This window comes from Ovis canadensis, chromosome 1 (assembly GCF_042477335.2).
Source record: "Ovis canadensis isolate MfBH-ARS-UI-01 breed Bighorn chromosome 1, ARS-UI_OviCan_v2, whole genome shotgun sequence".
In the NCBI taxonomy this organism is placed as follows: Eukaryota; Metazoa; Chordata; class Mammalia; order Artiodactyla; family Bovidae; genus Ovis; species Ovis canadensis.
In genome coordinates, this window is record NC_091245.1 from 112,987,574 (window position 1) to 113,015,264 (window position 27,691).

The following is a 27,691-nucleotide window of genomic DNA, read 5'->3' on the forward strand; positions in this document are numbered from 1 at the left end:
TGTGTTTCTGGCACTGAGTTCCTAAAACCCTTGGATTTCTAAAGTGATCAGAGCAAAAAGGCAAAAAACAAAACAAAAAAAGAAAGGTTTCTTGTGTTGTGTGAATGAAGGAACTTTTGGATCACACCTAAGGAGGTAGGCTGGTTGCCAGGTGACTAACCACATGTTTAAAGGGTTAGAACTATCAGTACTACAAACCCTTACCCTCCTGGAGGGAAGAAGGGCTGGAGATGGAAACAATTGACCTGGTAAATGATTAAGTCAATCATGCCTATGTAATGAAGACTTCGTTAAAAAAGAAAAGAAACCCAAAGCAGTGTGTTCAGAGGGTTCTGGATTGGAGAACAGATAGGAGAATCGGGATTGGTGATGCGCTGAGAGAGCATTGCATCTCCTTACACTGGCGCCACACTGCACCCTAAGCATCTCTTACATAGGGCAGCTCCCAATTTTTATCTTTATATAATAGACCAATCACCAGCTGTTTCTGAGTTCTGTGAGCCACTCTAACAAATTAGTGGAACCAAAGAAGGGATTCATTGGACCTTCAAATATATAGCCGGTCCTTCCGGACTTGCAACTGGTGTCTGAAGTGGGGGATCCAGGGGGCAGATGCAAGGACTGAGCCATTCACACGTGGGATCTGAGGACTTCTCATAGTAGATTGGGTCAACACTGAGTGGAATTGTACGACCTCCACCTAGCTGTCAGTGCATTTCTTGGAGCTGAGACAACCCTCCCCAACACACACACATTGCAATTCATACTAGAATCATTTTAAGGACAATGTCTTAACTGTCAAAGCTAGAGAAATAAAGGAAATAGGTACTCTCAACTATCCAACTTTTTTCCTACAGAATCTAAATAATACTCATCTTTTCTTCATTATGTTTCCTTTGAGAGCTTGATTTGACTAGCCAATAACCATATGGCAGGAAAAATGAATGAGAAAAACTTTACCTTGCTCCTCAGTCTTGCTCAGGATTTGCCTAGAAAGACGGGCAAACTTGTGTTCTTAGACCTGAGACTAGGAGTTCCCAACTCAGAAAGTCTAAATCAAAAGTCACCAGAATAAGAGGCATTATTTTAATACATCTTCCAGGGGTCAGTCAATTTTTAAAAAGAATTCAAAAAATCTTAAGAGTCACAAATGATGTAATTTATTCTCCTTTCCTTGTTGGAAAAAATGGAAGCATTTTTCCATCTCTGAGTTTCTGGACTTAGGAGCTGGGTTCCACGTCTCATACACTCAGGTCTCAGCGGTAGAACAGGAGCACAGCTGCCTCAGTGATCTCCCGGCTGGAGCTGTAACCCTGGTGAGTGCCATATCCATCCCAGTCAAAGGCAGAGAAATCCCCACACTGTGAGGGATTGCCCTCTGGGAAGAATCCTCCTCCACCAATGCAGTGCTGGGGGGCAGAGAGAGAAGACACAGTGAGGGGTTGGCTGTGCACACCACGGAGATCTTAATCTTTAAATCCCCTGGAATCTTTGGTCCTCCTCCTACTTGGCCTTGACCATATCCTTGCCAGAAATCCTCCCTCCAGTGGACTCTGAAATCATGTTCTTTCCTGAATCCCTTTCTACCTTCCTTCATATTTATTCTCAGGCCTTTTAGCTCACCCTTTTTCCTCAACTGATTCTCCCAAATGCTATTCCCCACGGTTCTGGCCACACCACAGTCTCCTGATGATGGCTCATCCTTTCCCATGACTTCTGTTAGTATCAGCATAATCATACATTGTCAAGAGACTCCTAAATCTCGGAAGTCAGGTCCATATTGTCTGTGCTTGAAACCCCACAGCAACTGCAGCCGCATGTCTCCATCTACATATCGCTAGATCTGACACCCCAGTTGAGCAAAACAAAGCTAATTCTCTCTCTTATTGGCCTTGAACACCCTGGCTTAGGTCCTCAGCGTTTCACATCTGCAGCTTTACACCTGCCTCATTGCCTCCCTGACCCTAATTTCCCTGCTCTTGGATCCGTGTCCTCCACCTGGTTATACATCATATTAGAAACATCAAAGCTGGTCAGGTCACTCCTCCATTCAAAATCCTCCTATGAGTCACATCTTCTACCATATGAAATCTACACCCTGGACAGAATGGAAAAAGGCACTGCTTACCCTGCCTCCTTGGACTTCTCCAGCTTCGGCTCCTGCTTCTAACTAAATGCACAAGATGCTCCAAAAGCAAACGACCACTCAAGGGCCCTTCAACACCCCCACGGTCTCTCAAACACCAGTGATTCTGAAAACGCTAGTCACTCATGCTAGACAGGCATCTTTCTGCCCTTGTTACTTGCTGAACTCTACACACAGCTTTGGAGATTCAACGAAAATGTCACCAACTTGAAGAATCAGCTCTGTGCCCTCATTAGAGGTAGAAGCTCCTACATTTTCTGCCCCGGGCCCCTTGTTTATGTTGCTGTCACAGGTGATACCACATTGCAATCGTGCACTTATGTCCCCATCTCATTCAGTCTGAATGCCTTCAAATGACTGTCAGCTTTGCATGTCTAATATTAAGCACTTTGTGGGTACCCTATCATGTATTTTTATGGAATCAGTGCTTCCAAGGGTACATGCAAATGAGCACGAATGAACACGAAAAGGCCCCATGGAAGCCAGTGTCGGGGGCGACACATCCCACCCTACTCCCACGGCCCAAACCTGCATTATCCTCAGAATCATAACCTAAGGGCTCTTTCATGAGGACACAGTTGCCTCACTTTGACTGACAAATGGGCAAACATATTTGAGGGGGGAATGAAGACGTCCTTCAGGGTCACATTTCTTAGACTGACAGGTGTGAAAGGAAGAAGGCCTAAGTGAATATTCTCCTCCCATACTTCTGACATCCTCTTCGTCTTTCCCCTCCAGTCACAAAATACCCATCAAAGATAGTCTCCAGCCTATGCACCTATGGTGCTCTCTTCTCCAAGACTGGAAAAATAACAAAAACAAAAAGCTTCTAGAATTTACTAAGAATATTTGAGAATGTCTTTGTGACCTCAACAAACAGAAATACTTCTTAAACACAACATAAAAATGCTAATCATCTATGAGAATATACTTAAATTGAACTTCAATACAGTAAATTATGTCCAGTGGTCAAAAGGTATAAACTTTCAGTTCTTTTTTCCTGTTCATGCCACGCATGTTATGGGTCTCACTTCCCCAACTAGGGATCCAGTTGGGCCCCCTACAGCACAAAATTGATCTTCAAAGCATCAGGAATATAAATATGAAGATGCAGGCAGCGAATCAGCTCCACGGTAGACTCTTGGCTCCAGGGTGGCGGATTGGTTCCAGGGTGGCCAGCAGCAGTGGTGAAGGCTAGTGCCCCCTGCTCCTGGGAGTCCTCCAGCATCAGCTCCAGCCTTCTCCGGACCCACTTCCCAACCACTTCAGCAGGGCCTTTGCCTCTACCCCCAGCCATGTACTGTCAGACATTTGATAGCCCGTGAAGGTTTAAACGTTCTGTGTGGACTAGAGTAGCACAGCCAGGACACTGAGCATGTCATCCAGCTACGCTGAGTGGCTAAAGCACATGTCCCTGCTAATTAGGGCCTGAGAAACGTAGTCCACTGGAGAAGGGAATGGCAAACCACTTCAGGATTCTTGCCTTGAGAACACCATGAGCAGTTTGAAAAGGCAAAAAGACATAACACTGAAAGATGAACCCCCCCAGGTCAGTAGCTGACCAATATACTATTGAGAAAATGGAGAAATAGCTCCAGAAAGAACGAAGGGGCTGAGCCAAAGCGGAAATGACGCCCAGTTGTGGTTGTATCTGGTGGTCAAGGCAAAGCTCTATGCTGTAAAGAACAATACTGCACAGGAAGCTGAAATGTTAGGTCCATGTGGTCAAACAGGAGATGACAAGAGTGAACATGGACATTCGAGGAATCAGTGAACTAACATGGACGAGAATAGAATTTAATTTAGATGACCATTATATCTGCTACTGTGGGTAAGAATCCCTTAGAAGAAATGGAGTAGACCTCAGAGTAAATGAAAGAGTCTGAAATGCAGTACTTAGGTGCAATCTCACAAATGACAGAATGATCTCATTTCGTTTCCAAGGCAAATCATTCAGCATCACGGCAATCCAAGTCTATCTCCCAACCAATAATGCCAAACAAGCTGAAGTTGAATGATTCTATGAAGACCTACAAGACTTCCTAAAACTAAAACCAAAGAAAGATGTCTTTTTCATCATGGGGACTGGAATGCAAATCTAGGAAGTCAAGAGATATCTGCAATAATAGGCAAGTTTGGCTTTGGAGTACAAAATGAAGCAGGGCAAAGGCTAACAGACTTTTCCCAAGGGAGCACACTCATCATAGCAAACACTCTCTTCCAACAACACAAGAGACAACTCTGCACATGGACTTCACCCAATGGTCAGTACCAAAATCAGATTGATTATATTCTTTGCAGCCAAAGGTGGAGGAGCTCTATACAGTCAGCAAAAACAAGACCTGGAGCTGATCATGATCAGATCATGAGCTCCTTATTGCAAAATTCAGGCTCAAATTGAAGAAGTAGGGAAAACCACTAGGCCATTCAGGTTTGACCTAAAGCAAATCCTTTATGATTATACAGCAGAAGTGACAAACAAATTCAAGGAATTGGATCTGATAGAGTGCCTGAAGAACTATGGATGGAGGTTCGTAACATTTACCAGAAGTGGTGACCAAAACCATCCCAAAGAAAAACAAAGGCAAAGGCAACATGGCTGCTGAGGAGCCCTTACAAACAGCTGAGAAAAGAAGAGAAGCAAAAGGCAAAGGAGAAAAGGAAAGATAGACCCATCTGAATGCAGAGTTCCAAAGAATAGCAAGGAAAAATAAGAAAGCCTTAAGGGCCTTAGGAATCACCACAGGCAAAGTTGGAGGTGATGGAATTCCTGCTGACCTATTTCATATCCTAAAAGATGATGCTGTTAAAATGCTGCACTCATTATGCCAGCAAATTTGGAAAATTCAGCAGCGGCCACGGGACTGAAAAGGTGAGTTTTCATTCCAATCCCAAAGAAAGGCAGTGCCAAAGAATGGTCCAATTACCCTACAGTTACATTCATTTCACATGCCAGCAAGATATGCTTCAAATCCTTCAAGTTAGGCTTCAGCAGTATGAGAACTGAGAACTTCCAGAGATGTACAAGCTGGGTTTAGAGAAGGCAGAGGAACCAGAGATCAAATTGCCAACATAAAGCTGGATCATAGAAAGCAAGGCAATTTCAAAAAACAAAAATCTATGCTGCTTCATTGACTCTGCTAAAGCCTTTGACTGTGTGTATCACAACAAACTGTGAAATATTCTTAATGAAATGGGAATATCAGACCACCTTACCTGCCTCCTGAGAATATCAGACCACCTTACCTGTCCTGCATGCAGGAAAAACAGCCACAGTTAGAACTGGACATGGAACGATGGACTGGTTCAAAATTAGGAAAGGAGTACATCAAGCCTGTATGTTGTCACCCTGCTTATTTAAGTTATACCCAGAGTACATCATGCAAAATGCAAGCCTGGATAAAGCACAAGCTGGAATCAATATGGCCAGAAGAAATGTCAACAACCTCAGATATACAGATGACACGACTTTAATGGCAGAAAGTGAAGAGGAACTAAAGAGCCTCTTGATGAAGGGGAGAGAAGAGAGTGAAAAAACTGGCTTAAAACTCAACATTCAGAAAACAAAGATCATGGCATCTGATCCTACCACTTGATGGCAAATAGATGGGGAAAATGTAGAAACAGCGTCAGATTTCATTTTATTGGACTCCATAATCACTACAGACAGTGACTGCAGCCACAAAATTAAAAGACGCTTGCTCCTTGGAAGAAAACCTATGACAAACCTAGACAGTGTGTTAAAAAGCAAAGGGTCACTTTGCCGACAAAGGTCCCTGTAGTCAAAGCTGTGGTTTTTCCAGTAGTCATTTATGGATGTGAGAGTTGAACTAGAAAGAAGGCTGCAAAGCAAAGAATTGATGCTTTTGAACTGTGATGCTGGAGAAGACTTTTGAGAGTCCCTTGGACAGTAAGGAGAGCAAAGCACTCAGTTCTAAAGGAAATCAACCCTGAATTTTCATTGAAAGGATTGGTGCTGAAGCTGAAGATCCAATACTTTGGCCACCTAATGCAAAGACCTGACTCATTGGGAAAGACCCTGATGCTGGTAAAGATTGAGGGCAAGAGGAGAAGGGGGCGACAGAGGATGAGATGGCTGGATGGCCTCACTGACTCAATGGACATGAACTTGAGCAAACTCTGAGAGATAGTGAAGGACAAGGAAACCTGGCATGCTGCAGTTCATGGGCTCACAAGGAGAGGGACATGACTTAGCAAATGAACACCAACAACAGCGGAATTCCAGAGTCCTAATCACTGGACCATCAGTGATGTTCCAAACCTTCACGTATAAAATAAGTCCTGGGGGTGTAATGTACAGCATAGTGCCACTAGTCTAATACTATATTATACACTGAAAAGTTACTAAGAAGGTAGATGGTAAACCTTCTCATCACAAGAAAAAAGAATTTGCAGCTGTGAGTAGTGCTGGGTGTCGGCTAGACTTGTCACAGTAATCATTTCATAATATATAAAAATATAGAATCACTATGCTATATACCAGAAGCTAATATAATGTTATAGATCAATTGAACCTCAATTAAAAAATAATAGCTACAATTTAAAAAGTATGTCTTCAAAATACCAGAAAAGAGTAAAAATTCAAGCCCCATAAACACCCCAGACAGGTACACACACACACACACAAATATACACACACACACCCTCGCCCGCACAAGCCAGGGACCTTCTCCAGACTCACATGCTCAGTGTTGCAGCCAGTGACTCTCACGCCAGCACACAGGGCATTTGCTCCTCTCTCGTTATTAAACACCCTGAACTGGACAAATCCTGCAACAAATTCTCCTGGAAAAGAAGAGGCAGAGAAAAGGCCAAGGACTCAAACGACGAACTGGAAATATCTTCCCTTTGACCAGCCCAGGAATTCCCTAAATCAACAGGTCAGGCCGCAGCCAATCTGTGGGCATAGAGCCCAGCACTTTTTGACAGTGGCGGCTGCATCCTGGCCTTGAAAAGGGAAAGGAGAGACCCTCCCTCCATCTGGGGCAAGAAGACCAAGGCTCAGGCTCACAAAAGTCACTTGTCTGTCTAAGGCTCATAGGAGAAATGAGAGTCCCCTGACAGATCAGCAAGAAGACCTCCAGAGGTTCAGCAGGAATAAGCAATGATCAGAAGTGGCCATCGGTCTCGCTGGCACACTTCTCATCCAATTGCTGTGACTTTAAAGTAAAATGACTCTTATTTTCCCACCAAAGACAAGTTCTGTGGCTTGATCATGCTTAAAAAGGTCTTCTTACAATAACAGCTATCCATCATAACAAACACAAATTTTCCTCATTACTTTGCAAGTTGTTCTCACCTGTGCACATTAATTAGCTTTTAACTTTGTAAGATTCTTACAGTGACTGAGGAAACTCAAACCAGGGCTCTGTGACATCCTAGAGGGGTAGAATGGGGTGGGAGGTTCAAGAGGGAGGGGACTGATGTATACCTATGGTTGATTCATGTTGATGTATGGCAGAAACCAACACAATATGGTATTGGTTTAAAATAAATAAACTAAGGGGAAATTAAAAATAAGTCAACTATGAGGAAATAAAGAATCAAACCAGGTTATTAGTTAAGAGGCCAGAGCTTATAGTTTTTTCATGATGGCTACATAAGAAAAATCCATGTCACATTCCTAGAACAAAGCTTGGCATATTTTATTTGTTTAATAAATGCTGAGGATCATAAGGGTTACAGGAGATCAGCCCTGGGATTTCTCTGGAAGGAATGATGCTAAAGCTGAAACTCCAGTACTGTGGCCACCTCATGCGAAGAGTTGACTCATTGGAAAAGACTCTGATGCTGGGAGGGATTGGGGGCAGGAGGAGAAAGGGATGACAGAGGATGAGATGGCTGGATGGCATCACTGACTCAATGGACATGAGTTTGAGTGAACTCCGGGAGATGGTGATGGACAGGGAGGCCTTGCGTGTTGCGATTCATGGGGTCGCAAAGAGTCGGACACAATTGAACGACTGAACTGAACTGAAGGATCATTAACTTTTCATATTTACACTTTCCCAGAGACTGCAGAGAAGGGTTGACGACTGGGCTTTGGAAGCAGATACTCACCCTGACAATATGGTGAGTAATAAGATGCAGTTTTCTCAGCATCACCAAAGTCATAGTCAACAGGAATGGATGGGCCATTGTCAGTCAAGCAATTCCCTGCTCCGTATTTCACAGGGTATTTCTGCAGGGACCCAAAATACAGTTTGTGGAAGACAATAGAGATACTGCCATTCTGGGCAGTAGAGGCTTTAATACCCTCATGTGGCATTATTCAGGAATCAGTATGAATAATACTGGTGTATTTCCCCCCCTGCCACCCATAGTTAGGACCCTAACCAGCCTCAAGACCCCTGTCCTTTTCACTCTCTACCCGCCCCCAATCCTCTGCCCTAGGCTTCTTCCCCTGTCTGGCTCACAGTTCCTCTGGAAGAGGCAGCACACTAGTTCATAGTGACCCAGAGGTAGTAGACAAGCAGAGGCCCTTAGTGGTATGGACAGAGCAGACTTACTCCCCATCCCAAACACGTGACTCCCTGCTCACCAAAGATAGGGTCCCTAACCCCCAGCCAGTAGCCCCATGTACCTGGTAGAGTCCAAACAGATTATGCCCCAGGCTCTGAAAGAAGCCCGTGTTGGTGTGGTACCTCAGCAGGGAGCTGTTCCTCCAGTGCTGCAGGGGGGACTTGTTGGGCACGTGCCAGATGCCCAGGTCCCGAGCTTGAATGTCGTAGTAGCCAGGGTTCTGCAGAGGGACACACACTCAGCCTGACCAGCCCAGGAGGTGCTACCAGCCAAAGACACACACACAGTCCTTAGCAGAGCTGAGAGCTCAGGTCTGAAGGGAACAGGTGCCCAGCAGTGCCCAGACCCCCACTTCCCTCCAGCAGACGATGAGACCCCACCACACAAACAGCCTTGGTGGGGGGAATTTGTCATTCAAGACATGGACTTCTGTCTGTCATCTCCTCCAGCCCCACTTCCAGCTCCCCGTCTCCCACCCTCCCTTCCACATGCTCTGCTCCAGCCACACACAGCTCCCACCCTTTCCCACCTGGGTGCTCAGTACCTTGTAGTCATCGCTGGTGGCGGCCTCTGCAGACCCAAATGTGTTGTAATTGGCCCAGTTGCCGTCCCCCTCTGGGTAGTCAGCCCTGTTGCCCTGCTGACTGGACCAGCGATCGCCCACCGTGCATTTCCCACGCATGTTGTTCTCATGGACGCTGGCCACCAGGGTCCAGCCGCCACCCCCAGAGGTCATGTCACAGAAGGTCTGGTAGACGACACCATTCTCAGTGCGGAGTTGATACAGGCCATCTGCAGAGGGAACCGACCAGAGACCCCCTGTCTGAGAGCACAGGGTCCATCTCAGACTCACAACCACAAAGACTCTGGCAAATCAGAAATGAATCCTGAAGGCTCCCACACACATCCGCTTTTTGAGGCAGTTCTCTGTGGACACTGACTGCCTTTGTTCCATGCTACCTTTTCAAAGACTTTGGTGAGCAAACATCCTAGGAGACAGAGATCTATCTCCCTCGGGACAGAGCCTTCTTCTGGCCAGAAGAAGAGAGAAATCACACCTCACCACATCTCAAGTCTACATCAGGATGCGGCCTCTGCAACTCAGAGGTAAGGGCAGGCATGGTCGCTGCCCATTATATGAGATTCAGATTCCCTAACTGCAGAGTTCTTTCTCGTACTCAGCCCCAGAGAAAATAAACTGTCTTATCCAAAAAGGCTTACATTTGCTTGATGAGCCCAATTTAGGAGCTGCTTGGCAAACAAACTACATGGGCAGAAATCTCCTGGCCCTTTTCACATCACTGGGATGGGACGGGACCCAGAACATCACCACAGGAAAAGGCTGATGCCCTGGCTACTTCTGTCATTGTGAGTAATCAAGCTCTGTGTCTCTGCCTCTGGAGGCTCGTGTTTTCTACCAGAATCTATGACACTAGGGCAGAACTAACTTCTCAGCTTACAAGCAGGGAAAAATCTTACACTCACTGGAGCTATAGTCATCAGGCTAAGACTCACCAGAAACACCACATTCTCCTTGTGTTCAGAAGATCATGTCTCCAACAACTAGGTTGGACCCAAAAGCCTCCACATTCTCAATAGAAATCTCCTAGCCTGGAAGCTGGAGTCAAAGCAGACAGGAGCGGTAGGCACATCCCTTCATAATCTCCATGACCAAGATCTGTTTAGCTAAAAAGTGGTTAAAAGGAAAGGATGCTGACTTGGGTTATTACTCACCACCTGCTTTATGGCATCTTTCTTTGATTTCCTTGCAGCTTCTTGGAAGGAAAGACAGGTAAGGAGCACGGATTTCCTCCTCCCAGCTCTTCTCAACAGAAAGCGTCCCTGCTAGAGGATGTGAGGATAATTCTGTTTCATGCCGCTCACACCAGCCTTCTTGGCCATTGGCTCCTAGCCCCTTCCCACTTCACAGGCTCATCACTAGGCTCCCCAGGGGTCAGGAGACTCGCTGACCACAATCTACTACATACTCAACACTTGCATTCTTCTCCACAACCAATTAAACTCAAAAGCTCTCATTATGCCTACTGTGAGCAACGGAATTGGGAGGATGAAGACTAGGGAAGGACGTTCCCTGAAAACAGCCCTGACCACCAAGCACCCTCTGGGAACCCCAAGGCCAAGGCCACAGGAGCAGGAGCTGCTAGAAGGAAGCACAGTCTTCACCACCATGGCTCCCCTGAGCCCCCTCAGCCACACAGAGACACTGATGGAGCCCAGGACAGGCCTTAGCCTCAGACCACACATCCAGAGAGACAGCAATCAACACTCTGGCCACAGCTCATGTAGGCTGCAAAGTGTGGCTTCTCTGCATCTCCACGACTCCCCGTCTAGGCCAGGACTTCAGCATCCAGCCTGGTTCTACTCTCTGCTCCACTGCACATCTGAGCTGATGAAACTGCTGCTCCTGAGTGACTTACCTGCACGTGGCCCTCTGGTGGCCACAGAGAGGAACAGCAGGAGGTAAAACCTGACTCCTGTCCCCTAAGTAGAAAGGAGATGCACAGGGTCATTGGCTGGTTCATCCTTTCACTCCCTTCCATCCTTTCTCTTTGAACTCTCTGAGTAAGCAGAACTCAAATGGAAAGTAATGGGATTCTGGACACTCTGGAACCTCCTGGAATAGACCCCACCCCATCCAACCCTCAAATCCTTAAGGGGCCACAGGCTCCTTTCTCTGAAACTCCCCATCCCTAAGACCAAGACCAGACCTCAGCTGGCATTGTGGCTCCCCACACACTGGGATCCTGTCTCGGGCTCAGCACAGAGAGCTAGCTCTCTGCTTCCTTCCTCACAGATGCCAGGAGCTGAGAGCACCCAACCAGGAGCAGTCTCCGAGCTACTGCCTCTGCACGGAGGTCAGAGGTAGATAAAGTGCTGAGCATATGAGCCCTGCCCATCCCAGCCTCCTTTGGGCTGCAGGCCCCGCCCTCGAGCATTCTTCCTTTGAAGGTTCCTGAGCCTCAGGCCCAGGCAATGGGAAGGAATTGTGACTGGCTGGAGGGGCAGGAGGCAGCACTCTGGGTCACACAGGCGACACTCACACGGTGCTCCCTTCCATAGCAGCCTGTCGGGACGGACGGACCTCACGGTTCTCCCCTGCAGCCTGTCCTCCTCCCGCCTCAGTCAGATGCTCTCGGGCCTCACACACCTCCATCAGGTCTCATCCTTCCAGTCTCTCCTGAGACTTCTCCGTGAAGCCCGCCTTGACACCCCCACCCCCTGGAGAAGCTGATGGATACTCTCCTGTCCTACTAAGGCCTTTTTCCAACCCCTAATTATGTGATGTCACACTGTCATCTCATTCTTTTATTTGTTTGGGGTTAGAAATAATTGAAAATTTACAGAATATCATAAAAATAAAAATAGTTCATAAACACAAATATAGCATTTACCTAGATCCACCTGTGGTTTACATTATCATATATACCCTCTCTGTATTCATACACAAACTTACACAACACTTTTTTTCTGAGCAAAGGCTCGTTCCCATAGGTAAGTCTGTATTTTATTAATAGAGATATTCTCTTATATCACCACAGTGCAATTACCATTCACTCTTTTCAGTGGAGCAGTGTATCTTGCTAGGGTCCACCAGCCTGGGAGTTCCACTCAGCTCAACTAGCATCCATAATAAACTGAAATTTCTCTGGCTTTCATTCCCTCCCAGTATTAGGACATTTCTTGTCCACATCTGAAGCCCACAATCCCCAGGGTATGTTCTACACCTACTTACAATGTTCTACAGCCCCATTCCACACCCATGCCAGCCCAATTCCTTTCAGCACTGTCCACTGCCCAGACTCTGGCTGACCACTGACCCTATGATACCTCATTTCCACCACCTCTGCTGCTGCGGCTGCTCTGAGGGATCAGTTGCTGGTGTTCAGGACATTACTTCCTCTCATTCCTGGGCCTTCAGCAGCAACTCTGTTTGCTGTCGAAGATACAGGAGCCATCATGCTTGTTCAGTGCTGAGGAAGGCAAATGCCTTACACATACAAACCACTATCCTATCCAAGGCCTGGTATGTTATTAATAACTTACCCTTACCCGTGGACTCTACTATATCACAACCATCTAAATTTGTTTTCAGAGAGGACAGAGGTGAAGAGAGAGATGGAGACAAGACTGATCTATCTCCCATATATCTCTACTGTTTGCTACAGCCATAGGGAAATGACCACTAATATGGCAGAAAGTGAAGAGGAACTAAAAATCCTCTTGATGAAAGTGAAAGTGGAGAGTGAAAAAGCTGCCTTAAAGCTCAACATTCAGAAAATGAAGATCATGGCATCCAGTCCCATCACTTCATGCGAAATAGATGGAGAAACAGTGGAAACAGTGGCTGACTTTATTTTTCGGGGCTCCAAAATCACTGCAGATGGTGATTGCAGCCAGGAAACTAAAAGACGCTTACTCCTTGGAAGAGAAGTTATGACCAACATAGATAGCATATTGAAAAGCAGAGACATTACTTTGCTGCCTAAGGTCCGTCTAGTCAAGGCTAGGGTTTTTCCAGTGGTCATCTATGGATGTGAGAGTTGGACTGGGAAGAAGGCTGAGCACCGAAAAATTGATGCTTTTGAACTATGGAGTTGGAGAAGACTCTTGAGAGTCCCTTGGACTGCAAGGAGATCCAACCAGTCCATTCTGAAGGAGATCAGCCCTGGAATATCTTTGGAAGGAATGATGCTAAAGCTGAAACTCCAGTACTTTGGCCACCTCATGCGAAGAATTGACTCATTAGAAAAGATTCTGATGCTGGGAGGGATTGGGGGCAGGAGGGGAAGGGGACGACAGAGGATGAGATGGCTCGATGGCATCACTGACTCGATGGATGTGAGTCTGAGTGAACTCGGGGAGTTGGTGATGGACAGTGAGGCCTGGAGTGCTGCTATTCATGGGGTCACAAAGAGTCGCACACGACTGAGTGACTGAACTGACCTGAACCACTTAATCAGGGAATTTCTCAGGTAGTCATTTGGGTTGTTCACTGTGATTAATTCTCTTCTTTCTGGAGGCACAAGAAAGACGATGCCACTTCTCTATGAAGTTAAATGGGCCATGGACTTGTTCTAGCCAAATAATGTGAGCAGAAAGGGTCAGTTTCAGGCTGAAGCCTTTACCAGGCAGGACACAAGTCCACACCATCCTTTTTCCAGCCTCAAAATAATGTAAATATGGGGCCCTGGCTTGGTGGTACATTTATGTCTGATGAGGAAACTAATCTTCAAGGTTGGAGGGATGGCGTTCTGTGTTCTCTTTTAGGGGAAATGCTAAATGCATTGCCTGTGGTATCTCAAGAGGTGTGAGATGTACAGACTGCACTGTGGCGTTGAAGGCAGACCCCAGGGAAACAATGTCAGCACTGCGTGTCACCTGCCTTGGTTCTGTATTACAAAGGAGACGGTCTGGGAGGAAAAACGGTCTGTTTGGCAAGGAAAAATGAAAGGAATAACAGATTCTGGGTCTTCAGCAGGCAAATAGTGTGGAAAATTTTCTTCATAAATCATCCTCAACAAGGGCACACACACATGCATACACATAATAGCTCCCAACACCTGTTCCATGTGCACCTCAGTAACGAGCAAGTATTTTCCTGTTTGGTATCCCAGGTACAGGGCTTCCATGGAGGCTCAGACAGTAAAGAATCTGTCTGCTGTGTGCAAGACCTGGGATCGATCCCTGAGTTGAAAAGATCCCCTGGAAGAGGGTATGGCAACCCACCCCAGTATTCTTGCCTGGAGAATCGCCTTGGACATAGAAGTCTGTGACATCTACAGTTCACGGTGTCACAAAGAGTCAGACATGACTGAGTGACTAAGCACAGCATATTCCATGTAAAATAAGCTGACTAGTTACACAGACCCAACCTAGCAGCTGAGAAATGTTGCTGCTACATGATATCAAACTTCTAAAATTTGACTAGTAAACTTTGAGGGAATAAAGCAACATATTTGGATTGAGTCACCTTCCAGATGTTCATTCTTTGGCCATCAACACATGGTATCATCCTCTGCTGAATACTGTCTCTAATATGACACAGTTGAGAATATTTGGCCAAAGGCATATTCAGTGACCTCTACCAAAATGATATGTATGTAGATGGGGAAAAAAAAAAAAGGATACGTAGCTACTAGATGACACCTTAGAAAGTCCGAAAACCTTGGCCAGGGAAGGAAGGGTTGTGTCTATAACTGACATGAAATAGAGTGTGCCTAATATCCAAAATCCTAATATTTGGGGTAATAACATGTATACATGTATACAGTAATAACATGTATTACTGGCTTTTTAAAAACTATGAAATCTGAATTTATGTAACAGTATATATCTTGAGGATCACTTTGCATTAAATTTTCAAACTGAAAATTCTACACGCCTTTAAAATAATGTTACCATATCTATTCTCACTTAAAAACCCATCCTGATTTTATCTCAGTAAGTACACTAGCATTTCAATGTTACAGAATATCACAGTGTACTGGGATACTGAGAGCTTGTTTTGTAAAGAAGGCTGAGAGTCAAAGAATTGATGCTTTTGAATTGTGATGCTAGAAAAGACTTTTGAGAGTCCCTAGGACAGCAAGGAGATCACCAGTCATTCCTGAAGGAAATCAACCCTGAATGTTCATTGGAAGGACTGATGCTGAAGGTGCAGGTCCAATACTTTGGCCACTTAATGGGAACAGTGGACTCATTGGAAAAGACCCTGATGCTGGGAAAGATTAAAGGCAGAAGAAGAAGAGGGCAGCAGAGGATGAGATGGTTGGATAGCATCACCAACCCAATGGACATGAGTTTGAGCAAATTCTGGGAGATAGTGAGGGACAGGGAAGCATGGCTTGCTGTTGTCCATGGGGCTGCAAAGAGTCAGACACGACTTAGTGACTGAACAACGGCAACAATGGGTTACTGAAAGCTTGTTTTGTAGTCACAACTTCCTGGTGGCAGACCCAGGTTTTAGACCTACATGTAGTCTGTTCTTGCAGTTGCCAACTATTCTTACTCCCAGATGCCTGTCTTTTTCTTTTGTAATTAATCTGTACCTATTGAGTAATGCATTTCCTTGACATTCTCAAAATATAAAATATTAGCTTATAGATATGGGAAGCTATCAACCCTTTCCTGGGAATTGCTATAAGAGAAAAATAAATATTTGACTGCAATGTTATCAATTATATAATAAAGGCTTGCCTCAAAATTATGAAAATATATTGGAGGAAGTGGTTAGTTCTGTCATGGGGAAAGGGAAGTAAATCTTTTTTTGCAAAGGAATCATAGACTCCAGTGTATGAACAATATCAAATATTTAGACTATAATCTTCACGACCCAGATAATCATGATGATGTGATCACTCATCTAGAGCCAGACATCTTTGAATGTGAAGTCAAGTGGGCCTTAGAAAGCATCACTATGAGCAAAGCTAGTGGAGGTGATGGAATTCCAGTTGAGCTGTTTCAAATCCTGAAAGATGATGCTGTAAAAGTGCTGCACTCAATATGCCAGCAAGTTTGGAAAACTCAGCAGTGGCCACAGGACTGGAAAAGGTCAGTTTTCATTCCAATTCCAAAGAAACGCAATGCAAAAGAATGCTCAAACTACCACACAATTGCACTCATCTCACATGCTAGCAAAGTAATGCTCAAAATTCTCCAAGCCAGACTTCAGCAATACATGAACCATGAACTGCCTGATGATCAAGCTGGTTTTAGAAAAGGCAGACAAACCAGAGATCAAATTGCCAACATCCGCTGGATCATGGAAAAAGCAAGAGAGTTCCAGAAAAACATCTATTTTTGCTTTATTGACTATGCCAAAGCCTTTGACTGTGTGGATCACAATAAACTGGAAAATCCTGAAAGAGATAGGAATACCAGACCACCTAACCTGCCTCGTGAGAAATCTGTATCAGGTCAGGAAGCAACAGTTAAACTGGACATGGAACAACAGACTGGTTCCAAATAGGAAAAGGAGTACGTCAAGGCTGCATATTGTTACCCTGCTTATTTAACTTCTATGCAGAGTACATCATGAGAAACGCTGGACTGGAAGAAACACAAGCTGGAATCAAGATTGCCAGGAAAAATATCAATAACCTCAGATATGCAGATGAAACCAGCCTTATGGCAGAAAGTGAAGAGTTAAATAGCCTCTTGATGAAAGTAAAAGAGGAGAGCGAGAAAGTTGACTTAAAGCTCAACATTCGGAAAATGAAGATCATGGCATCTGGTCCCATCACTTCATGGGAAATAGATGGGGAAACAGTGGAAACAGTGTCAGACTTTATTTTGGGGGGCTTCGAAATCACTGCAGATGGTGACTGCAGCCATGAAATTAAAAGACGCTTACTCCTTGGAAGAAAAGTTATGACCAACCTAGATAGTATATTTGAAAGCAGAGACATTATTTGCCATCTAAGGTCCATCTAGTCAAGGCTATGGTTTTTCCTGTGGTCATGTATGGATGTGAGAGTTGGACTGTGAAGAAGGCTGAGCGCCGAAGAATTGATGCTTTTGAATTGTGGTGTTGGAGAAGACCCTTGAGAGTCCCTTGGACTGCAAGGAGATCCAACCAGTCCATTCTGAAGATCAACCCTGGGATTTCTTTGGAAGGAATGATGCTAAAGCTGAAGCTCCAGTACTTTGGACACCTCATGAGAAGACTTGACTCATTGGAAAAGACTCTGATGCTGGGAGAGATTGGGGGCAGGAGGAGAAGGGGACGACCGAGGATGAGACGGCTGGATAGCATCATGGTTTTGATAACGTGAGTCTGAGTGAACTCTGGGAGATGGGGACGGACAGGGAGGCCTGGCATGCTGCGATTCATGGCGTCGCAAAGAGTCGGACACGAATGAGTGACTGAAATGAACTGAACAGAACTGAGACTATAAGGGGAATTTAAACTGAATCATATATTAACAAAGTGTCATCTAAAGATTGTGGCAGGTAATAATACTTCCATTGCTTGACATACAACATACACAATTCTTTTCCCAAGAACTAGATACATCGAAGCTAAAGAAGTATATTTATTCTGTGGTTATCGCCTTTCTATTATGTCAGTGTTAAAATTCTTTCCACTTTGCTGTACACCTAAACTAACACAACAATGTAGATCAACTATACTCCAATGTAATTTTTTTAATGTCTTTCATGTAAAGTGGTATGGATTATAGATGGTCAATTTTAACTTCTTAGTCTTTAACTGACAAATTCGGTAACTTTATATTGTTTCTTATGAAGTAAATGAATGTTATATAAGTGGTAAGTTTATGATTCTGTGCTGAGCCTAATCTAGCCCTGAGAAAACCAAAGTCTTCATCTCTAATGAGCAAGTATTTGGGCAGGAGCACAACTAAACTGTCCTCCTAAAAGACACAGAAGCAACCCTAGAGAATTTAGAAAACAAGCAAAATTCTCAACTTGGCAGGGAACACTTCATTCCAAGAAGCTCATGGAAGGACAAAAGATAAGGGAAAGCTCCTTCACTCCTTACAAGGAAAATTCAGGGGCTGTGACAGTTTTGCGAAAAGTCTCCCATCCCTTTCCCTTTGGGGTTACATGCTTATTGTACAACTCTCTCTTCTTTCAGTGATGTCCATCTTTGCTTTATATATTTTGAAGGTCTGTTGTTCATTGCATAAATGTTTATAATTGCTGTATCTTCTTGCCAGATTGAACCATTGTTAATAAATAACGTACTTTGCCTCTTACAAATTTTTAAGTCTAATCTGTCTGATAATACTATACCATCCCTGCTCTCTTTTTATTGTCATTTGCATTGTTGTTCAGTCACTCGATCCTGTCCAACTCTTCTTTAAGACTCCATGAACTGCAGCAAGCCAGGCTTCCCTGTCCTTCACCATTTCTCAGAGATTGCTCAAACTCATGTCCATTGAGTTAGTGATGACATGCAAACACCTTGCCCTCTGTCACTCCCTTCTCCTCCTGCCTTCAATATTTCCCAGCATCAGGGTCTTTTCCACTGAGTCAGTCCTTCCCATCAGGTGACCAAAATATAGGAACTTCAGCTTCAGCATCAGTCCTTTCAATGAATATTCAGGATCGATTTCCTTTAGGATTCACTGGTTTGACCCCCTTGCAGTCCAAGGGACTCCCAAGAGTCTTCTCCAACACTATAGTTCAAAAGCATCAATTCTTAAGTGCTCAGCTTTCTTTATGGTCCAACTCTCACATCCATACATGACTACTGGAAAAACCATAGCTTTGACTAGATGGACCTTCGTCTGAAAAGTAATGTCTTTGCTTTTTAATATGCTGTCTAGGTTTGCCATAGCTTTCTTTCTAAGATGCAAGCGTCTTTTAATTTCATGGCTGCAGTCACCATCTGCAGTGATTTTGGAGCCCAAGAAAATAAAGTCTCTCATGGTTCCCTTTGTTTCCCCACCTATTTGCCAAGGAGTGATGGAATGGATGCCATGATCTTTGTTTTTAGAATGGTGAGTTTAAAGCCAGCTTTTTCACTCTCCTCTTTTACTTTCATCAAGAGGCTCTTTAGTTTCTCTTTGCTTTCTGCCATAAGAGTGATGTCATCTGCATATCTGAGGTCATTGATATTTCTTCCAGCAGTCTTGATACCAGCTTGCACCTCATCCAGCCCGGCATTTTGCATGATGTACCGTGTATATAAGTTAAATAAGCAGGGTAACAATATACAGCTGTGATGTACACCTTTCCCAACTTTGAACTAGTCCATTGTTCCATGTCCGATTCTAACAGTTGCATCTTAACCTGCAAACAGATTTCTCAGGAGGTAGGTAAGGTGGTCTGGTATTCCTATCTCTTTAAGAGTTTTCCACAGTTTGTTTCATCCACATATTAAAGGCTTTAGCACAGTCAATAAAGCAGAAGTACATGTTTGTCTGTAATTCTCTTGCTTTTTCTATGATCCAACAGAAGTTAGCGATTTAATCTCTGCTTCCTAAATTGAACTTAATGGATATTTATAGAGCCAAAGGTTGAGCCTTGGTAAATTTAAGAAAATCGAAATCATCTCAAGCATCTTTTCTGATGACAGGACTACGAAATTAGAAATAAACCACAAGAAAAAAACGCTGAGAATTACAAAGTTGTGGTGGCTAAACAACATGCTACTAAACAACCACTGGATCACTGAAGGAATGAAAAGATGCCTAGAGACAAATTAAAACAAAAGCTGAATGGTCCAAAATTCACAGAACGCAGCAAAAGCCGTTCAAAGAAGGAGGTTTATAGCAATACAATCTTACCTCAAGAGAAATTTGAAATAAACAACTTAACCTCACACCTAAAACAACTGGAGAAAGAAGAACAAACAAAACCTAAAATTAGCAGAAGGAAGGAACCATCATAGTAGAAATAAATGAAACAGAGACAAAGAAAACAATTGCAAAGATCAATGAAACTAAGAGCTGGTTCTCTGAAAAGATAAACAAGACTGATAAACATTTAGCCAGACTCATCAAGAAAAAAAAAAGGGGGGGGGGGAGGACTCAGATCAGTAAAATCAGAAATGAAAACGGTTAAGTTACAACCGACTCAATAGAAATACCAAGAGTAAGAGACTACTGTGAACAGCTGTATGCCAATAAAATGGACAACCTGGAAGAAACGGACAAGTTATTAGAAGGGTACAGTCTCCCAAGACTGGACCAGTAAGAAACAGAAAATATATGAACAGACCAAGCACTGAAATTGAAAACTTCCCAACAAATGAAAGTCTAGGACCTGACGGCTTCACGGGTGAATTGTATCAAGCATTTAGGGAAGAGTTATTAAACCTTTATCCCTCTGAAACTGTTCCAAAACGTTGCAGAGAAAGGAAAACTTCCCAATTCATTTCATGAGGACACCGTCACCCTTGCACCAAAACCAGACAAAGATACCACACAAAAAAAGAAAATTACAGGCTAATATCACTAAAGAAGACAGATGTAAAAATCCTCCACAAAAGACTAGCAATCTGTATCCAACAATACATTAAAAAGATCATACACCATGATCAAGTGGCATTCATCCCAGGGATGCAAGGAACTTGCAACAACAACAATTCAGTCAATGTGATACACCGTATCAACAATTTGAATAATACCACATGATCATCTCAATAGATGCAGAAAAGGCTGTCAACAAAATTCAGCACCCATTTATGATAAAACTCTCCAGAAAGTGGGCCTAGAGGGTACATAGCTCAACATAATAAAGGTCATGTATGACAACCATACAGCTAGCATCATCAGTTCAGTTCAGTTCAGTCTCTGAGTCATGCCCAACTCTTTGCAACCCCATGGACTGCAGCACGCTGAGCCCCCCTGTCCATCACCAACTCCCAGAGTTTACTCAAATTCATGTCCATTGAGTCAGTGATGCCATTCAACCATCTCATTCTCTGTCATCCCCTTCTCCTTCTGCCGTCAAACTTTCCCAGCATCAGGGTCTTTTCCGAGGAGTCAGTTTGCATCAGGTGGCCAAAGTATTGGAGCTTCAGCTTCAGCATCAGTCCTTCCAATGAATATTCAGGACTGATCGTCCTTAGGATGGACTGGTTGGATCTCCTTGCAGTCCAAGGGACTCTCAAGAGTCTTCTCCAACACCACAGTTCAAAAGCATCAAGTCTTCAGTGCTCAGCTTTCTTTATAGTCCAACTCTCACATCCATACAACACTACTGGAAAAACCATAGCCTTGACTAGACGGACCTTTCTTGGCAAAATAATGTCTCTGCTTTTGAATATCCTATCTAGGTTGGTCATAACTTTCCTTCCAAGGAGCAAGTGTCTTCTACTTTCATGGCTGCAGTCACCATCAGCAGTGATTTTGGAGCCCCCCAAAAAATAAAGTCTGACACTGTTTCCACTGTTTCCCCATCTATTTCCCATGAAGTGATGGGACCAGATGCCATGATCTTTGTTTTCTGAATGTTGAGCTTTAAGCCAACTTTTTCACTCTCCTCTTTCACTTTCATCAAGAGGCTCTTTGGTTCTTCTTCACTTTCTGCCATGAGTGATGTCATCTGCATATCTGAGGTTATTGATATTTCTCCCAGGAATCGTGATTCTAGCTTGTGCTTCATCCAGCTCAGCATTTCTCATGATGTATTCTGCATATAAGTTAAATAAGCAGGGTAACAATATGCAGCCTTGACGTACTCCTTTTCCTATTTGGAACCAGTCTGTTGTTCCATGTCCAGTTTAACTGTTGCTTCCTGACCTGCATACAGATTTCTCAAGAGGCAGGTCAGGTGGTCTGGTATTCCCATCTCTTTCACAATTTTCCACAGTTTATTATGATCCACACAGTCAAAGGCTTTGGCATAGTCAACAAAGCAGAAATAGATTTTTTCTGGAACTCTCTTGCTTTTTCCATGATCCAGCGGATGTCGGCAATTTGATCTCTGGTTCCTCTGCCTTTTCTAAATCCATCTTGAACATCTGGAAGTTCACGGTTCATGTATTGTTAAACCTTGCTTTGGAGAATTTTGAGCATTACTCTACTAGTGTGTGAATTGGGTGCAATTGGGCAGTAGTCTGAGCATTCTTCGGCATTGCCTTTCATTGGGATTAGGATGAAAACTGACCTTTTCCAGTCCTGTAGCCACTGCTGAGTTTTCCAAATTTGCTGGCATATTAAGTCAGCAGTTCCACAGCGTCATCTTTCAGGATCTGAAATGGCTCAATTGGAATGCCATCACCTCCACTAGCTTTGTTCTTAGTGATGCTTCCTAACATCCACTTGACTTCACATTCCAGGATGTCTGGGTCTAGGCGAGTGATCACACCATCGTGGTTATCTGGGTCATGAGGATATTTTCTGTATACTTCTTCTGTGTATTCTTGCCACCTTTTCTTCATATCTTCTGCTTCTGTTAGGTCCATACCATTTCTGTCCTTTATCAAGCCCATCTTTGCATGAAAAGTTCCCTTGGTATCCCTAATTTTCTTGCATTAGAACTAGCATCATACTCAGTGGTGAAAAGCTGAAAGCATTCCCTCTGAGATCACGAACAAGACAAGACAGGACAAGGATGTCCATTCTCACCACCTTTATTCAGCACAGTTTGGGAGGTTAGCTATAGCAATCAGAGAAGAAAAAGAAGTAAAGGGAATCCAAACTGGAAAAGAAGAAGTTGAAATGTCAATTTTTGCAGAGGACATGATACTCTACATAGAAGATCCTAAAGATGTTATCAGAAAACTACTAGAGCTCATCAATGAATTTGGTAAAGTTGCAGGCTACAAAATTAATACACAGAAATCTATTGTATTTTTATACACTAACAGCGAAAGATCAAAAAGAGAAATTCAAGAAGCAATTCCATTTACCATCGCATCAAAAAAATAAAATACCTAGGGATAAACCTACCTAAGGAGACAAAAACCTGTGCTTCGAAAACTATAAGATGCTGATAAAAAAAATCAAAGAAGACATAAACAAATGGAAAGATACACCATGATCATGGATTGGGAGAATCAATATTCGCAAAATGACTATACTACCCAAGGAAATCTACAGATTCAAAGCAACCCCTATCAAATTACCAATGGCAGTTTTCACAGAACATGAACCAAAAAAAGTCTCAAAATTTATATAGAAACACATAAGACCCCAAATAGCCAAAGCAATCTTGAAAAATGGAACTGTAGGAATCAAGCTCCCTGATTTCAGGCTATACTACAAAGCTACAGTCATCAAAACAGTGTGGTACTGGCACAAAAATAGAAATATAGCTCAATGGAACAGGATAGAAAACCCAGAAATAAGCTCATGCACCTATAGTCTAGCTAATTAATCAGATTAAATTAATCTATGATAAAGGAGCCAAGGCTACACAATGTTGGAAAGACATGGAAAAAACATAAATGTCCATCCACAGAGGAATGGATAAAGAAGATATATGTGATAGATAGATAGTCACAGATATAGATAAATAGAGATAGAGATAGGATGTCATACATATATATATGTATACACACACACAATGGAATATTACTACTCAGCCACTAAAAAGAATGAAATAATGCCATTTTCAGCAACACGGATGGACCTAGAGAGTGTCATATTGAGTGAAGTAAGTCAGACAGAGAAGGAGAAATATCATATCCCTTCTATATGGAATCTAAGCAACATTGCATAGGAACCTGGAATGTCCATGAACCAAGGCAAATTGGAAGTGGTCAAACAGGAGATGGCAAGAGTGAACATTGACATTCTAGGAATCAGCAAACTAAAATGGACTGAAATGGGTCAATTTAACTCAGATGACCATTACATCTAAGAACTGATGCTTTTGAACTGTGGTGTTGGAGAAGACTCTTGAGAGTCCCTTGGACTGCAAGGAGATCCAACCAGTCCATTCTGAAGGAGATCAGTCCTGCGTGTTCTTTGGAAGGAATGATCCTAAGCTGAAACTCCAGTACAATGGCCACCTCACGTGAAGAGTTGACTCATTGGAAAAGACTCTGCTGCTGGGAGGGATTGGGGGCAGGAGGAGAAGGGGACGACAGAGGATGAGATGGCTGGATAGCATCACTGACTCGATGGACGTGAGTTTGAGGGAACTCCGGAGTTGGTGATAGACAGGGAGGCCTGGCATGCTGCAATTCATGGGGTCGCAAAGAGTCGGACACGACTGAGCAACTGAATTGAACTGAAAAAGAAATTATACAAATGAACTTATTTGCAAAATAGGAAGAGACAGACATAGAAAATGAACTCATGGTTGCTGTTGCCTATAGTAAATGCTGCACTTTCCTTCACCACAACCATGTGTTAGTAGACAGGTTTTTCTGCACACAAGGCATAAGACTCAATCTCGGTTCAGCAACACCTTGACATGAGGAGAGAGTAATAAGGCAAGAAATAACAAAAACAAGTAGAGAAAGGAAAAATAAATGAGCAGTAAGGAAAATCAGGAATGAGCTAATAAGAAATAAAGATTTAATAAAGAGGTGAAAAAAAGAAGATACTAGGGGGGGAAATGCAATTGACCCTGGAACAAAGCAGGTTTGAACTAGACTGGTCCACTTACACATAGATTTTTTTTCCAATATTAAATAATATAGACTACACAATTTGTGACTCATTGAATTTGCAGATGTTGGCCACAAACACAGAGGAACCTCAGATATGGAGGTACTATGGGTACAGATGATCAACTATAATTTGTATGTAGATTTTAGACTGTGAGAAGAGTTGGCCCACAACCCACACATAGTTCAAGGGTCGACTGTACATGATGCCAACCCACTCCAGTATTTTTACCTGGAGAATCCCATGGACGGAGGAGCTTGGTGGGCTACAGTCCACGGGTCGCAAAGAGTTGGACACGACTAAGCGACTTCACTTTTCAACTACCATTCAAATCAGGTTTAGCCAAGAGCAACCACAAGGCTTTCACTTCACCCTCCAGCGAGGACAGCTGCCGCCCAGCCCATAACAAGCCCATGGCCTCAGCTGCGGCTGCAGCTCCCCCTCAGTAGACACCAGATGACTTCTCACAGTCTAGCCATTGAGACCTACACGCTGAGCTGTGTGTAAACTGCCGGGGTCCAGCCCCGGTGGATCCAGGGAATTCAAAGGTGGGGACGGCGTCAGCGTCTTTGGAAAAATACATATTTAATTACAGATATAGAGAGAGATTAGAAACGGATAGTATAGTAGGAGATAGTGTAGTGGAGAAAAGGAGGCTGAATCCAGATGGGAATTCAGCCAGAGAAAACGGGAGCAAGAAGGAAGCGACATGGGGGAATCAGTCTTTCCGGAAACTGATCCAATTTCTTTATTTGGGGGTTTGCTTATATACCTTTTGTTACACATAGGGATGAATACAGAGTCACATGGGGGTCAGCAGTCCTGACCTTTATCAAAATCAGATGCTTCACATAAAAAGGTCTTCAGGATTTTATGATCCTTTCTTTCTGATAACCAAAAAATTATTTTTTCCAAGGGTGTTTTGTCTTAAACCAGGCACCACCCTCCAAATAAAGTTACATTCCTATAGGGTGAGGTTGTAGTGAGTTACAATCAAGAAAGGAATTTATTTAACCCAAGGTTAACATGATTAATCTTAAAGGTTAATGCTTATTTCTCCTATATGCTTAAAGGTTAATAATTACTTCTTCCTATATGCTAGTTATATTCATTATAAGGGTAGGGAACATGGAGATTTAGCAGCAAACATCAGCCCAACAAATGAAAATCCTTCCACCAATGCTCCCCTTAAGATCTGTTTAGTCTTAAGATAGTGATAAAGTTACATTTTTACATAACAAGGACACAGTGATTTAGAACAAAGCACAGTGATCTATTACAAAAGAGAAAATTCATTAACTCAAAAAGTCTAGTATTGCTAACCTTAAAAACTACTATATTTCCTTTTCTATAGTCCAAATACATTGATTAATATATTCCCAGGTGCCTAAGGATATGGAGGCCTGGTGGCAATCATTGCCTCAACAAGAAGAAAAAGCCCTATGCTAATGAAGACTCTCAAAATACTCCAAAACTCTCTGTGCTGTTTATGGTTGAGAGGTAGTAAACAATCATGTGGGTAGTGGCAGGAGTATGGATAATCCTGTCACACAAGCTAGTCTGTTAGCAGAGAGGTTTGACCCGAGACATCCTTGTCCCATCCAGACAAGGGAATTAGCAGCAATTATTGACACAACAAATGAAAAACGCTTCGCCAATATAATTCCTAACCAACCCACTATACTAATAATTTCCAACTCCCCAAAAGAATTTGCCTTCAGTAAGTCTAAAACATCTCATGCCTCTCAGATTGGGAGGCTGTAAACAATCACATGTGGCCGGACGAACCTATACAGGTGGGCTAGATAACCTTCAGAGGAGTCTGTAAGCTGAAACACTCTTGTCACGCCCAGGAATTTTTATGGCCTTGGAGCTGCACGTTTACTCCTTCTCTGAGAGAAACGGTTATGGGGGAGAGCCCCCCGTGAAGTCAGAGGTGTACGTGAGAGCATAAAACAGACTCTGGTTTTGGGGTAGATGCTCGGGAACAGGGGGTTTCCTGAGGCTTGATCACGCCTTTGCGTATGCCAAGGCTCCTTCCTCATGACCTTTGCCATGGGCGGAGTTCCTCACACTCTGTCGTGAGGTGACATTGGAAAATCTGTCAGAGACATTTTCAAGGGAGGACTGGTTTGGGGTTGTCTGGATGTGGAAACAAAATCACGCACTGCCACGACATTCTCAACATTTGGATCATCTAACACACACACGGGCCCATCACAGAGCCGTGCAACACTGATGGCACTCTGAGAGCAGAATCCAAGTAAAATGAAGACAGATTTGTCAAGGCCTGGATCTGAGTTTGGTACTAACTTCTCTCACCTACACGGTAAAAAGAAATGGCAAAATCAAGTCTTCTTACAAGAGAGAGTCAATAAACCTTGGCTGTGATATTAACTTGGATTTTGCTGGTCCTGCGATCCGTGATTCAGCTCTCTTTGACGGTGAGGGCTGTTTTGACTGTGAGGGCTGGCTTGCTGGGTTCCAGCCCATGACCTGGTACAGTGCCAAATCCAACCTGACAAGGAATAACTTTGCAGTGCAGTGAAGGACTGGGGACTTCCAGCTGCATGCTACGGAGTGATTCGGGGGACAGAATTTGGAGGATCAGTTTAACAAAAAGAATACGAAGATCTTGACAGTCAAGTGAATGTTGCTTGGATACTAGGTATCATATCAGCTGCACTCATGTGGGTATTCCAGCTAAATATCAGTTGGATCCCATTACTTCTGTTTCTGCAAAAGTCAACAATTCTGGTTCACATGGAATGAGCTACATTTAGATGGTGTGTCTGGTGTGAAGCTGACGTGTCTTCTGGTAAACAGGAAGAGCATTACTGTTGGAGGCCATAAACTTGGAGTTTCTCTGGGGTGGGAGGTTTATCTAAATGTAGAAACCTCTAGGAAGAGATATCAGAAGAGGGGTCTTGATACAATTCCCCTGTGA

The 27,691-nt window shown here is 43.5% G+C and overlaps 1 protein-coding gene and 1 pseudogene across 1 annotated transcript; one reads left to right on the forward strand and one right to left on the reverse strand.

Annotated features, from left to right (window-relative positions):
- Nucleotides 1–1,141: 1,141 nt before the first annotated feature.
- LOC138416672 (intelectin-1) lies at nt 1,142–11,185 on the reverse strand. The gene is made up of 7 exons (XM_069546273.1): nt 11,128–11,185; nt 10,424–10,534; nt 9,234–9,481; nt 8,751–8,909; nt 8,228–8,348; nt 6,849–6,952; nt 1,142–1,409 (listed from the first exon to the last, which is right to left on the reverse strand). Exons 3-7 carry the CDS (start codon nt 9,423–9,425, stop codon nt 1,257–1,259), a joined length of 729 nt encoding a protein of 242 aa, XP_069402374.1. The 5' UTR covers nt 9,426–9,481; nt 10,424–10,534; nt 11,128–11,185; the 3' UTR covers nt 1,142–1,256.
- Nucleotides 9,775–27,691, forward strand: LOC138438852 (voltage-dependent anion-selective channel protein 2-like; annotated as a pseudogene).

Coding starts and splice junctions, on each gene's coding strand:
- LOC138416672 (XM_069546273.1), bottom strand. CDS start 9,425: ATGACCTCTGGGGGTGGCGGCTGGACCCTGGTGGCCAGCGTCCATGAG. Junction 6,953..8,227: donor TTACTCACCATATTGTCAGG/GTGAGTATCTGC, acceptor CTTCTTTTCCAG/GAGAATTTGTTGCAGGATTT. Junction 1,410..6,848: donor CTGGCTGCAACACTGAGCAT/GTGAGTCTGGAG, acceptor TCTGCCCCCCAG/CACTGCATTGGTGGAGGAGG.